This window comes from Capra hircus, chromosome 22 (genome assembly GCF_001704415.2).
Source record: "Capra hircus breed San Clemente chromosome 22, ASM170441v1, whole genome shotgun sequence".
NCBI lineage: Eukaryota > Metazoa > Chordata > Mammalia > Artiodactyla > Bovidae > Capra > Capra hircus.
Window position 1 is genome coordinate 42991576 of NC_030829.1, and position 13179 is coordinate 43004754.

The window sequence follows — 13179 nt, forward strand, 5'->3', positions numbered from 1 at the left end:
TTGCAGCCACCTCCACGGTTATGGGACACATCACGGAGCTGCGCTCTCTGCTTCAGTTTGACTTAAGAAAAATGGAATTTGTGTGTGTAGGTCCACAGTGCCTCTGCAAGACTGAGGGGGGCACACCACTCTGGTCTCTCCACGTCAGGGGTCCCATAGGCGTCTTGGCCCCACAGCACTCCTGCTGTGCTGGAGTGCTGCAAAGGCAATGGCCTCTAAGCAGCCCGAGTCTTAGCTTCATCAACACAGAGGTGGGTCTTAGGTAACCCACTAAAGGGGTCATCACCTCCCCACAAAAGAGTGTGAAAGATGAAAGCTCCCTTCTGTTCAATTAGCTTCTTTTCAAGAATCAGAGCCTGGCTGGCAGGCAGAAAATTCCACACTCTAATGAAACAAAAGGGAGCCAGAAGGGAGGGCGGATAAAGGGCACAAGCACCGTTTCCCTGCATTCTTCCTTGGGGGCTCAGAAGGTAGTCCTATGTTCCAGAAGTCCTGGTTAAATCTCAATGCGCTGCCCTATGGCACAGAGAAGAACCAGGTCGATTTGTGTACTTCCATCATCATGGGATAAATTCATGGGCGTGTGAGGGGTGATTTTCTCTGGTAAATGGACTGTAGCATGAAAAGTTACTGAAGCACGTCATGAGAAATCCTCTCTCTTTTCAACCATAAACCTGCTTTTATCAAAGGAGAAAAGCTCTGCAGCTCTCACATCTCTCAGCTTTTGTAACAAAGAGAAAGGAGTCAGTCCTTGGCAGGCAACGGTATCTAGGCTAGAATTCATGAACAGAGTGTAAAGCATTGTGCTCATTTTTACTTTTTATATTAATTTATTGTTTGTGGCAAGGATGGCAAGCTTTCCACTAAAGGTAGTGATATTTATGTCACTCAGAAATTAATGTAAGATTTTGTTTTAAAGTCATTTACTCTAAAGAAAACACAAAAGAAAACTAGAGGTGGTATGCAAACACAGCAAGAAGCGTGAAAATGATTTAAGAATGACAGAAGTTTTGGAAACTTTTTTCCTGTCACTTTACTAATGAACACTTTTAGACAAATCAAAAAACATTCTGTCCTACCCACGCCATGCTCGTGATTCTGGTGTTTCTAACTCATTTTTCAGTGATTATCACTGTACCTGTCAAAACATCACTGGATCAGAATCCAATGACCAAGAAAAACCAAATGCCTTCCTACAAATGCACATAGAATCAGTGACTTCAGGAGAGAGAGTGGTCTCCTGAGCAAAGACACCATTGGAAACCTGGAAGAATTTACCTGGTGAGAAGCTACCAGTACCAATTCTTCAGGAACATTCCCAACATTCCAAAAAGGACACCTTTCAACTTTTCTGCAAGTTTGAAATGAGTGCTCAGCCACTCAGTCACGTCCAACTCTGCGACCCCACAGATTGTAGCCTGTCAGGCTCCTCTGTCTATGGGATTTTCCAGGCAAGAATACTGGAGTAGGCTGCCATTTTCTCCTCCAGGGGATCTTTCCAACCCAGGATCAAACCCATGTCTCTTATGTTTCCTGCATTGCAGGGAGGGTCCTTACCACTAGTGCCACCTGGGAAGCCCTCACGTCCGGAATATTTCATGATAAATGTTGAACAGCCACAACCACAAAGCAAAGAAAGCGGTGTGATCACGATACCCTTGAAAATTTTGAACTGTAAAATGAACTTACCAGTAATAGATTCTTATCAGGGCTGAAGGCCACAGGAGAAATGAGGCTACGAATGCCAGGATCGGAAGGGCCAGCGTCCCGCCCGCGATCACAAACATGTTAACCACGTCAAGATCCATCCTGCTCTTTGGGTCTGGCTTATACCTAGAGGGGCTGAAAAGAGAGAGTACTGAAACTCTGTCTCAGGAGGCATGGTGAAGAAGCAAAGTGGAAGTGAGAAGTGAATGACCCAGAATGAAGAGAAGCATCAGGAGGAAAAAAGTGTACATAATGAGGAATCCTTGAGATGATCCTGGATATTTTTTTAAGCTATAAAGGAAATTTTAAGGACAATTGGGGAAATTGGAGTAAGGACTGGTTATTAGACAATATTATTAGATCAGTGACTGCAGTGATGAAGTTGTGGTTATGTTTATATGTAAGAAAACATCCTTGTTCATAGCATTTGCTGAAGAAAATATTAAGGGATAAAATATAGTAATATCTGCTACTCGCTTTTAAAAGTTGAGGAAGAAAAGTGTGTGTGTGTGTGTGTGTGTGTGTGTAGAGAAGGGAGAAATAAAGTAAAGGTGGTGAAATGTACTGGTGAACCCAACTGTAACCTTCAACTTTCCTATTAGGTTTGCAGTTTTTAAAAATTAAAAGTTAGAGAAAAATAGAAGACCTGAAAGACAGACAGAGAGAGAAAGAAATAAAAATAACACACGTGCACATGAATGCCTATCTATATATAGAATATCACTGGAAGGTATACATGAAACCAGTAACAGCAGTTGCATCTGAGGTGGGGAATCAGGCAGCTGGGAGTCAGGGATAGAGGGAAACTTGCTTTTCACAGTCTACCTTTTAAAATCTTTTGGTTATCATGTACATGCCTGAAGTGAAGTGTTAGTTGCTCAGTTGTGTCCGACTCTTTGTGACCCCATGGACTGTGCCCGCCAAGCTCCTCTGTCCATGGGATTCTTCAGGCAAGATTACTGGAGTGGGGTGCCAATACTTTCTGCAGGGGATCTTCTCAACCCAGGGATCAAACCTGGGTCTCCTGCATTGCATGCAGATTTTTTACTGTCTGAGCCACCAGGGAAGCCCTATTCATATATGGGCTATTCAAAAATAAGTAATACACAATAAAAATTTAGGAGGGAACACGTCAACATCCGAGCTTCCAGTGCACTTTCTGATGTCCTCCCAAAGACTTGGAGGACACGTGTGCAGGCTAGAATGGGAGCCCCAGGAGGGCAGGGATTGTATCCCCAGCATCCAGACTGGGGCCTGACCCATTTCCATGGGCTCTAGAAGTCACCTGTCAATTACAGATCCCCACCCAGTTCTGTCTCATGAACAACATGGTTTATTTTCCATAGAATTTAAAAAGTATTTCAAGTTCCGTCATCCTCCCCAATAGAGAAGACAAGGCCTGCTAGGATCTGTGGTCAGGTGTGGCCCTTTGTCACCTGAGGACTCAGTTACTTGTGTTAAGTGTGCATCTCACTAACATAAAAAGGACTCTTCTTCAAGAAAAAGCACACATCTAGCAAATCATGGGCTCCTTTATATCTCCTGTGAAACAGAGAGCTCTGCCCCATACACCTCTATCAACTGATGTGTACTTCAATTGTATAATGATTTCATGATGGCACAGTATGACCTCAAGACCACTGAGTGTGGGGGTCAGCCAACTTCTTCTGTAAAAGGCAGATGATACATAGTTCAGCGTTGTGGGTCATAGGTCTCTGTCATAATTACTCAAGCTGCCTTTGCAGTGAGACAGCAGCCGTACAACATGAAATGAATGGGTATGACCATATTCCAGTAAGATTTTATTGTAAAAAACAGGCTTCAGGTTGTAATTTGCTAACCCTTGACACAGTATACCAACCTCATCAAACAGGCATGGTGAGAGCTTTATCCACTATTAAAAATCACTGCAGATGGTGATTGCAGCCATGAAATTAAAAGATGCTCCTTGGAAGCATCTACTCCTTGGAAGGAAAGTTATGACCAACCTAGATAACATATTGAAAAGCAGAGACATTACTTTGCCAACCAAGGTCTGTCTAGTCAAGGTTATGGTTTTTCCAGTGGTCATGTATGGATGTGAGAGTTGGACTGTGAAGAAAGCTGAGCGCCGAAGAATTGATGCTTTTGAACTGTGGTGTTGGAGAAGACTCTTAAGAGTCCCTTGGACTGCAAGGAGATCCAACCAGTCCATCCTAAGGGAAATCGGTCCTGGGTGTTCATTGGAAGGACTGATGTTGAGGCTGAAACTCCAAAACTTTGGCCACCTCATGTGAAGAGTTGACTCATTGGAAAAGACTCTGATGCTGGGAGGGACTGGGGGCAGCAGGAGAAGGGGACGACAGAGGATGAGATGGCTAGATGGCATCACCGACTTGACAGACATGAATGTGGGTAAACTCCAGGAGTTGGTGATGGACAGGGAGGCCTGGCGTGCTGCGATTCATGGGGTCACAAAGAGTCAGACACGACTGAGTGACTGACCGGAACTGAACTGAATAGGCTGAGGCAACAAAGGCACAGAGAGGCTGAGTAACAGATTACTGACTTGGACCCACTCTCTTTGCTCCTAACTCCACACTCTCTGACCATTTTTTTTGTGTGTGTGTGTGGCCTTTCCTCAGATTTTGTAACATCTTTGCTGTTAAATAACCACATTCATCGCTCCAGATTTCTTCATGAAGATGTGATGTCTCCATTTAGATGTTTGGTCTCTTGTGAGAGGCTTGGTGAAACAAGCTCCTTAGTCCAGAGTGGGAGGCAGAGGCATCTGCAGATGGTCCTTTCAGTTCCACACACACTCTATCTGGGGACAGCCCTGAGTCTACAGCAATGAAAGCTGCTGCCTTCTCAGTGGCACGAGCACTGTCTGTGTTTCTGGTTCAACTCTCCCCTCAGTTTCTCAGTCACTGTAAACAGCTTTTTTCCAGCCCAGTTATAGCACTCACTGGCCTCGTTCTCTTCCTAGAACCAGAGCTCCTTGAGGATAGGAATAATGCTACATGGGTGTTCTCAGTGCCTAGAATAGCACAGGACTCAAATAAGGTACAAATGAATTAATAACAGTCAAAGTTACAAAGTGGGTTCAATCCTGTTTGTTTTAGGGACAGCCATCCCCAATGATATTGACTATTTTCTCTTTCAATTATTACAAAACACCCAAGAGGAGTCACCTATTTAATGCTGGGTACAATTTATGATGTTAAAAAGGCCTCACTGTCAAGGGGTAAGCAAATTTATGGCAGAGTGAAGGGAATTTTACAGATCTGGTTGAAGACTGTGGGTCACAAAACAGTTGATGAAGATGGGGGCTGTCAGATTCAAGAGGACTTTTCTTCATCACATAAGAGTGCTGAGGGTCACCATGAATTCTGATTCCTGAGCCGCAGGAAGTTAATTACATGATGCTCTTTTAGACTAGGAATTAGAACATTTTATGCCCAAAGCCATATTATGTCACCAACTCTGACACTGGAGATGGGAGCCCCAACCTGAAGGCATGATCATCAAAAAGAAACCTCATTAAAAAAAAAACAAACAAACCTCACGGCATTCATCAGTGCCTGCTACAGATGTCACAGTCAGTTTCGGGGAAGGTTCGATCTGGCTCCATTCTGCATTCAGTGGTAGAATAATGTCTTTGCTAAGGACATTTTGCAGAGCAGCATCAATTTAACAAGTCTTGGACTTATTACAGAGAATCCTGCGCACTTTCCCTGATGAGGTCAAATATAGCCAGGCCCTGAGTGAAGACACTAATGTTTTCTGAGGTGTCTATACAGGTCTGGCTATTATTCCTACCTCTATGACATCCTTCATCTGACAAAGGACTTGTCTTTAAAAAGGCAGCTGCCTAGAAAAAAAATTAAACAACAACAAAAAAGGCAGCTGCCTACCCTGCTGGGGTTTGTTCACAGGAAGCTGTATGTGCCCAAAGGGGAAGCTGCGCACAGAAAAACTGAAGCCTTATGAGCCTGGAATCACCAATGATGGAACATCAACTAATGGGTAGAACATGGGGCGTCGCTAAGCGCAGGGCCCACACAGCAGACGCTCACAAGATGACTTCACGCAGCAGAGCACTCAGGCTATCTGACACCAGACGACACTCCCATACAACCTGAGAAAGTCGTCTTTGTTTTCAGTTCTTTTCCCACCTTGCTTAGGTCAAAAAGAAACTCAGGGTGGTTATTAAATAGCTATCTAACCCCTGAGTCTCCTGCAGGGAACAGTACCTAGCTATTTAATAACACTGTTTTTTTGTGTTGATTTTTATGAATATTTTCAATTTATGGTAGTGATGCAAATTAATTTAAAAGGAGGAACTAATTTAAAGAAAAATGCCAACTAGGTGATACATGGATCTGGTGAACATCTTGGTGGTGACAGATGAATGGCTGCCAGGGTGGATGTGAGTGATGGACAGGTTGGGGGCGGGGCGCTCAGGCTGGCCCTTCCACACACTGACTGTGAGACCTTGGTTTCCTCATCTAATAATGAGAACATTCACCCAGAACACTTTTTCTGTCTTTTCCCACTCTGGTGATGTAAAACACTTCTGAAATTATGATCTGGCTTGCCTAGCAGAAGAATCTTGATCCCTGTTACATTTTCCCTGGAACCTAAAACAGTATCTGGGAAATATTAATACTTGGTGCTTGGTAATGTTTGAGTGTTTGATAATGCTTGAATAGACTGAAAAAGAAAAATGCACCCATTTTACATATCTGGTGCATCAGGTGAGGCTCCCAACACTTAAAGACAGTGACTTTAGCAGCTCTGCAGCACAGTCTGAAATGAGGGACGTCAGGAAGGAGAGCCCACCGTTATGGCACGAGGGAGGGTAACACACTCTCACCCAGAGACCTGAGCTTGCCACATGGCCTTCCCCTGGTATCATCTAAGCTGTGCATTTGGGGCCTTTATCTCTGAATGCAGGGACAAAGATTAATCAGACTCAGATAAGACTCAAGTTCCCAAGTTTAGTCTGGGGTGAGAGGTTAGGTGTAATGCGTCACAGTTGTCTTTTAACATACTCACTGACCTTTAAAACCCGTCCTTCTGAGTTCTGACACGTTAAATCTTAAGATATAAAGCAAAATTCCAAACAGAATATTAAACACTTTCACAGAATCTTGCCTTTTCCTAGACATTTACTCATAGTCCATCAGACTTGACAAACTAACGTCCTGGTCTCTTCAAAAAGAGGATTATTTTGTAAAAACTATAGCAAAAATACTTTAGCCACCAGATGCGAAGTACTGACCCACTGGAAAAGACCCTGATGCTGGGAAAGCTTGAAGGCAGGAAGAGAAGTCCCCTGAAAGAGGATGACATGGTTGGATGGCATCACCAACTCAAAGGACGTGAGTTTGAGCAAGTTCCAGGAGTTGGTGATGGACAGGGAAGCCTGGTGTGCTGCAGTCCATGGGGTCGCAAAGAGTTGGAACATGACTGAGCGATTGAACAACCACAAAATAGCAAAAATAATGACCATGGCCACGCCCACCGCAGCCAAAGACAGAGGAGCAACGGCCTCCAGTACTGAGTGACCATCGCACGCCAGGCTCTGTGCAGATGGTTCCTAGACAGCCTCTCACGTTACCCCCACAGTGCTGGGAGCAGGAAGCCCTTCTCCACCTTCACATGGAGGAATAAAGACTAAAGAAGTTAACAAGTGCCCCCAAGGTCACCTGACTGGTGCGCAGCATGGGCTGCACTTCAGTCCAGTCCTGTAGGTGTGTCCGGTTCTCTGCCTTCTCTCAGCACTTACTAAGCAGGTATTTATTGCGCATCAGTTACACAAAAGGCACAGAGTTCACTGTCCCCTTCAACATTCTTTGTGCTTCTCCAGAAGTATTTTGAGAGCAAGTAACACACTAACTTTACAAGTTAACAAGTTATCACTTTATTCTTGCTGGTGTCTTTTAAAAACTAACCAGTGCTGCTTATAATTTTTTTTAATTCTGTAATATGAAAATTCTTTCCAAAGAATATACTCTTGAAATCTGAGTATAAAATCCCAGCTATTAAACATTATTACATCTACCCAACACTAATTTCTGAAACTAGACTCTTGTAAAGATAAACCAGTTTCTCAAAACTATCAGTAATGATCAATAGCTAAAAAAAAAACACACCAGAGCACTAAGACTCTCTTGTGTGGAAGTTCCAGGACTGAAGAGAGAAAATAATTAGAGACACGAGCAGTTCACACTCCTTGTCATATCTATCTTCTCCACTAAGGAGGAAAACCATACGGAACATTCCAAGGAAGCAGTTAAGTTTGTCCAGTCCATCACTGAAAGCGTGGCGTGACGCTATGATTACTGCCATGAGATGCTCACCTTTCTCCTCCTGGCCTCGTCTCCCCTTCACTCTGGCTAAGCCCACTCTTCCTCTGTGCTCTGCAGCCCTGACAGCCCTGATGTGTAAACAAGCCGTGGCTATGAGCACGCCTGGCCTGGTTCCTGAAACTCTCTGCTCCCTCTCTCCCCTGGATATTCCCATGATGCTCTCCTTACTCTCCGTGCTGAATACTCCCACGATACACTCTTCATTGTCTTCACTGAAGAACTCACCATATCTCACCCTCCACTACTACCAGGAAATGCAAAAAGTCAACATTTCTTGCCAGAACCTCCTTCCAGACTTTTCCAAAAGCCTGCTTGACTATCTCCACGATGCAAAAGTCCTACAGTGTCTCAGGGGCATCTCTTCGCCTTCTCCTGACTTGCTGATTTCTGCCGACAGTGTCCCCACCAGTCTGGCCTCCCAGACTGATGTATCTTTCACTCTTCCTCCTTTCTCATCACTTCTGTCACGCGATGGCCAGGAGGTGTCAGCACTGAAGCCAACTCATCTGAGTCTAGACAAAATGCACTGTTTATATGTGGCTATTTACATTCAAATTAAGTAAATAAAATTCAAAATTCAGTCCTTCAGTCACGTCTATCACATCGTTAAATCCTCGAGAGTCACATATGAATAACAGCTAACGTGTTGGACAGCACAGTTTTATGGGGGTTACAGCCCTGAAAGCCCCTTACAACCAATTCCTTTGTCTTAACATTTACTAGGAATGTCTCAAGGGAGGAAACATTCCCAACAGATATGAGAGTTCATGAGTCAGATCCCAGTTCCCTCAACTACCCCACCAGGCCTGGGTCCTCATCTCTCCTTGCTCCCATTTCTGTGAAGGCTGCTCTGTCATACCCCATTCAATTGTTACCAGCTGCCAGAAGAATCTTCGTAGTCCACACCAGGGACTGGGGCCTCTTGTCTAGTGTAAATGCTGACCACCCTTATGATCCCAACTCAACTTTCTGGCCTCACACCTCTGCTTGCACCTACAGAGCCTCAGGCCTCATCTTTCTCATGCTGCCTACTTCGTGTGGGGCAAGTGCTCTCCTGTCCCGCCCCCTGATGAACTCCTCTCTGCCTTCAGGACTGATTCAAGTGTTACACTCCCCAGGGAAGCATCCTGCTGCCCAGAGGCCCAGGTCTTCTGACTCCCTTCAGACTCACAGCCCTGCTCCCAGCACAGTATCTGAGAGAAGAGTGGGGGGTGAGGGTTGGATATGTATCTTGAGCTTTAAAACTATTCAGGGTGGAACTTCCTTGTGGGTACAGTTGGTAAGAATCTATCTGCCAATGCGGAGGACACAGATTCGATCCCCGGTCTGGGAGGATTTCACATGCTGTGGAGCAACTAAGCCTGTGCACAGCAATGAAGACCCAGCTCAGCAAGAAAAAGAAAAACAAAACAAAAAGTTTTTGGTTCCAGCCCACTCCCACCAGACCTACTCAACCAGCGAACACCCCACCTGCTAACAGGCTGGCCTGCAGAAGTTTGCCAGGGAGTTTACAGAGTAGCTCCCATCAAATGAAGGGCTGTTTCTTTTCTTTTTTTTGCAATTTATGATGTGAAAAATCCATACTCACTCTTCAAAGAGCACAGCCTTCTTTCCCAACTGCTACTGGCTCTGGCAGAAGCTGAAAAGGAGACTCTGGAATCACAAGTAAGAAAATGACAAAGCATTAAAGCATATCAGAGAATATGAATTATGTGCTAACAGTCAGCAATAATGCCAGCCTTACTTGAGGCGGAGCCTTTCCTCCTTTGCAAAGGCAAAGTGCAAATATCCTATGGTTTTAAAGTTGCCTCTGGTTTGGGTCACTTCCCCCAGTTAAGCAACCTGCACAAAGGGCAGGCAGGGCATGTGAGATAAAAAACCTAACCAGGAGAGCAGGAAAGTTGAAGAAGTATTTTGTGATGGGAACGAAGTATGAGACTAAACTGGTGATACTACGCTGCACAAATGAGAGAGGCAATAAAGGAAACAGGCATGCTTGGGTGAGAAGGGCTTCTGGAGGCTTCAAACTTAACTAAGACCTTCAAATAAAGATTAAAACTCCCCTCTCTGTCTGGGGTTCAGTTTAGTTCAGTTGCTCAGTCATGCTCGGCTCTTCGCAACCCCATGGACTGCAGCATGCTAGGATTCCCTGTCCATCACCAACTCCCGGAGCTTGCTCAACCTCATGTCCATCGAGTTGGTGATGCCATTCAACTATCTCATCCTCTGTCATCTCCTTCTCCTCCTGCCTTCAATCTTTCCCAGCATCAGGGTCTTTTCAACTGAGTCAGTTCTTTACATCAGGTGGCCAGACTATTGAAGTTTCAGCTTCAGCATCAGTCCTTCCAATGAATATTCAGGACTGATTTCCTTTAGAATGGACTGGTTGGATCTCCTTGCCATCCAAGGAACTCTCAAGTCTTCTCCAACATACACAGTTCAAAAGCATCAATTCTGTGGCACTCAGCTTTCTTTATAGTCCAACTCTCATATCCATACATGACTACTGGAAAAACCATAGCTTTGACTAGACAGACCTTTGTCGGAAAACTGTCTGGGGTTAGGGTTACCTAAAAGCTCTACTCAGATAGAAAAGAGAAGAAGCTGGCAACCAATGGGCAAATGAATACAATATTTCTACTAGAGTGGCTAACAAGGGGGGACTTCAAAGCTCAAAAGCAGGGCTGGACAGTGCCGAGATGCTGGCTAAGACATCACAGAAGAAAAATGAGGAGACAGGCAGATGGGTAATGGAAAGTAAATCCACAAAACCCCTGAATTATTCCAAAGGGATCAAAGAGTTAAACATAAGGGGAAAAAAAAGTATGAAAGTTCTAAAAGAAACCATGAGAACTCTGGAAAAATCTTCCTCAGTAAGATATAAAACCTAGGGGCTATAACATAAATATTAATAAGCTGACTGCATAAAAATCTTTTTAAATGACACATGGAAAGGGATAGCATGAACAAGATTAAAATCTGTTGATACATATCAGGCAACAGACTAATAAAGGGTTCCTACAAATCAATGAAAAGAACAAAATCCAGTAAAATGGGCAAAAGATTTGAAAAGATAATTGAACAGGAAGGAAATACAAATGACTCTTAGCTAAAAAGATGCTCAATCTTAATTTTATTTACAAGAGAAACACAAATTAAACCTCCAAGGTGATGGTGATACCTGTTTACCATATTGGTGAACAACAAAAAGTGTATCAACAAACAGTGTAGCTGGGGCTGTGGGACTGCCCTCAGCAACGTATACATTTACACTCCCATCAACAAGGTCTTCCCCGGCGGCTCAGAGGATAAAGCATCTGCCTGCAATGCAGGAGACACAGGTTCGATCCCTGGGTTAGGAAGATCCCCTGGAGAAGGAAATGGCAACCCACTCCAGTATTCTTGCCTGGAGAAGTCCACGGACAGAGAAGCCTGGCAGGCTACAGTCCAAGGGGTCACAAAGAGTCGGACACGACTGAGTGACTTAACAAAATCTACAGATGGCACTTTGGTAAAACCTGCAGCAACGTAAAATACACACACCTTTGATCAAATCATCTCTAATTTCCAGGAATTTATTTATACTGTACCTGAACATATGTGAGAATAATTTTGTGCAGGGTTATTTGTTATAGTATTACTTATCATGTCAAAAAACCTGGAACTTGCATGCCTACTCATAAGGGACATGTTAAGTAAATGATGCTACAACTTTATAAACAAGTTATAGTGTATAGCCATTAAGTGCAAATAAAATTAATATAAGCCATGACATATTATAGGTTGGGCATAACGTGAAATAAACAGGCTGAGCACTTCCAAAACATAATTATATATATAAGCCATTAAAATAATGAAGTGAAGTGAAGTGAAGTCGCTCAGTCACGTCTGACTCTTTGCGACCTCTTTGACTGGGCTCCTCCATCCTTGGGATTTTCCAGGTGAGAGTACTGGAGTGGGTTGCCATTTCCTTTTCCAGGGGATCTTCCCAACCCAGGGATCGAATCCAGGTCTCCTGCATTGCAGGCAGACACTCTACTGCCTAAGCCACCAGGGAAGCTGTCAGTTCTATTTGTCTCTATGGGTAATGACCTCCAACGTACATTGTCAACTTTAAAAAGCAAGGAACAGAAGAGAATGGGTAGAATAACATCTCTTGCCTTGTGAGAAAGAGAGAAAAAAAAGTGTGTTATTGCTTATGTATGTGTAAGATGTTTCTGAATGGATGCAGAAGCAGCTGAGAACCATACAAGTGGGGCTGGGAAGGGAAGCTGAGAGGCTAAGGGCAGAGATGAGGGAGACTGTTCACTGACATGAACCATACCTCTTGAGTTGCCACCATGGGTGCGTAAACGGTTTTCCCTCTTTAATTAAAAAATACAACATAGGGCTTCCATGGTGGCTCTGTGGTAAAGAATCCCGCTGCCAATGCAGGAGATCCCTGCAGGGATCTCAGGTTTGATCCCTGGTCTGGGAAGATCCCTGCAGCCCCTGGATCAACTAAGCCCGTGCACCACAGCTATTGAGTCTGTGCTCCAGAACCCGGGAGCCACAGCTACTCACTCCATGTGCAGCAACTACTGCAGCCTGCACCCCCAGAGCCTGTGTGCAACAAGAGAAGCCACCAAGTCATGGACTGCAGTAGTGCAGTAGTAAGACCGCACACCCCAACTAAAGAGCAGTGCTCAATGCAACTAGAGAAGAGCCACACAGCGACAAAGACCCGGCGCAGCCAAGAATAAACAACTTAAAAATATATATATATAAAATATAAACTCCTCAAATGCAATGGTCTATCTTATACAGTAGCCATACTTCCCTGGTGGCTCAGATGGTGAAGCGTCTGCCTATAATGCAGGAGACCCGGGTTCAATCCCTGGGTTGGGAAGATCCCCTGGAGAAGGAAACGGCCACCCACTCCAGTATTCTTGCCTGGAAAATCCCATGGACGGAGGAGCCTGGTGGGCTACACTCCATGGGGTTGTGGAGTCGGACACAACTGAGCGACTTCACTTTTCACTATACAGTAGCCATGGTGGCTGTTTAAATTTAAACCGATCAAAACTGAGTAAAATGTAAAAATCAGTTCTTCAGCTGCACTAGTCACATTTCACAT

General features: G+C 44.3%; 1 protein-coding gene across 6 annotated transcripts in view; it reads right to left on the reverse strand.

The window, feature by feature from the left end:
• Positions 1 to 13179, reverse strand: part of ABHD6 (abhydrolase domain containing 6) — a 68285-nt gene that overhangs the window by 24449 nt on the left and 30657 nt on the right. For 5 of the 6 annotated variants that reach the window (XM_005695792.3, XM_018038383.1, XM_018038382.1 and 2 more), the window contains exons 2-3: positions 9652 to 9716; positions 1690 to 1842 (exon numbers count right to left, since the gene is read on the reverse strand). In XM_005695792.3, the coding sequence (XP_005695849.1) occupies positions 1690 to 1808 (119 nt within the window). In that variant the 5' untranslated portion in view covers positions 1809 to 1842; positions 9652 to 9716. The remainder of the gene's footprint in view (positions 1 to 1689; positions 1843 to 9651; positions 9717 to 13179) is intronic. The other variant, XM_018038385.1, reaches the window with a different exon arrangement.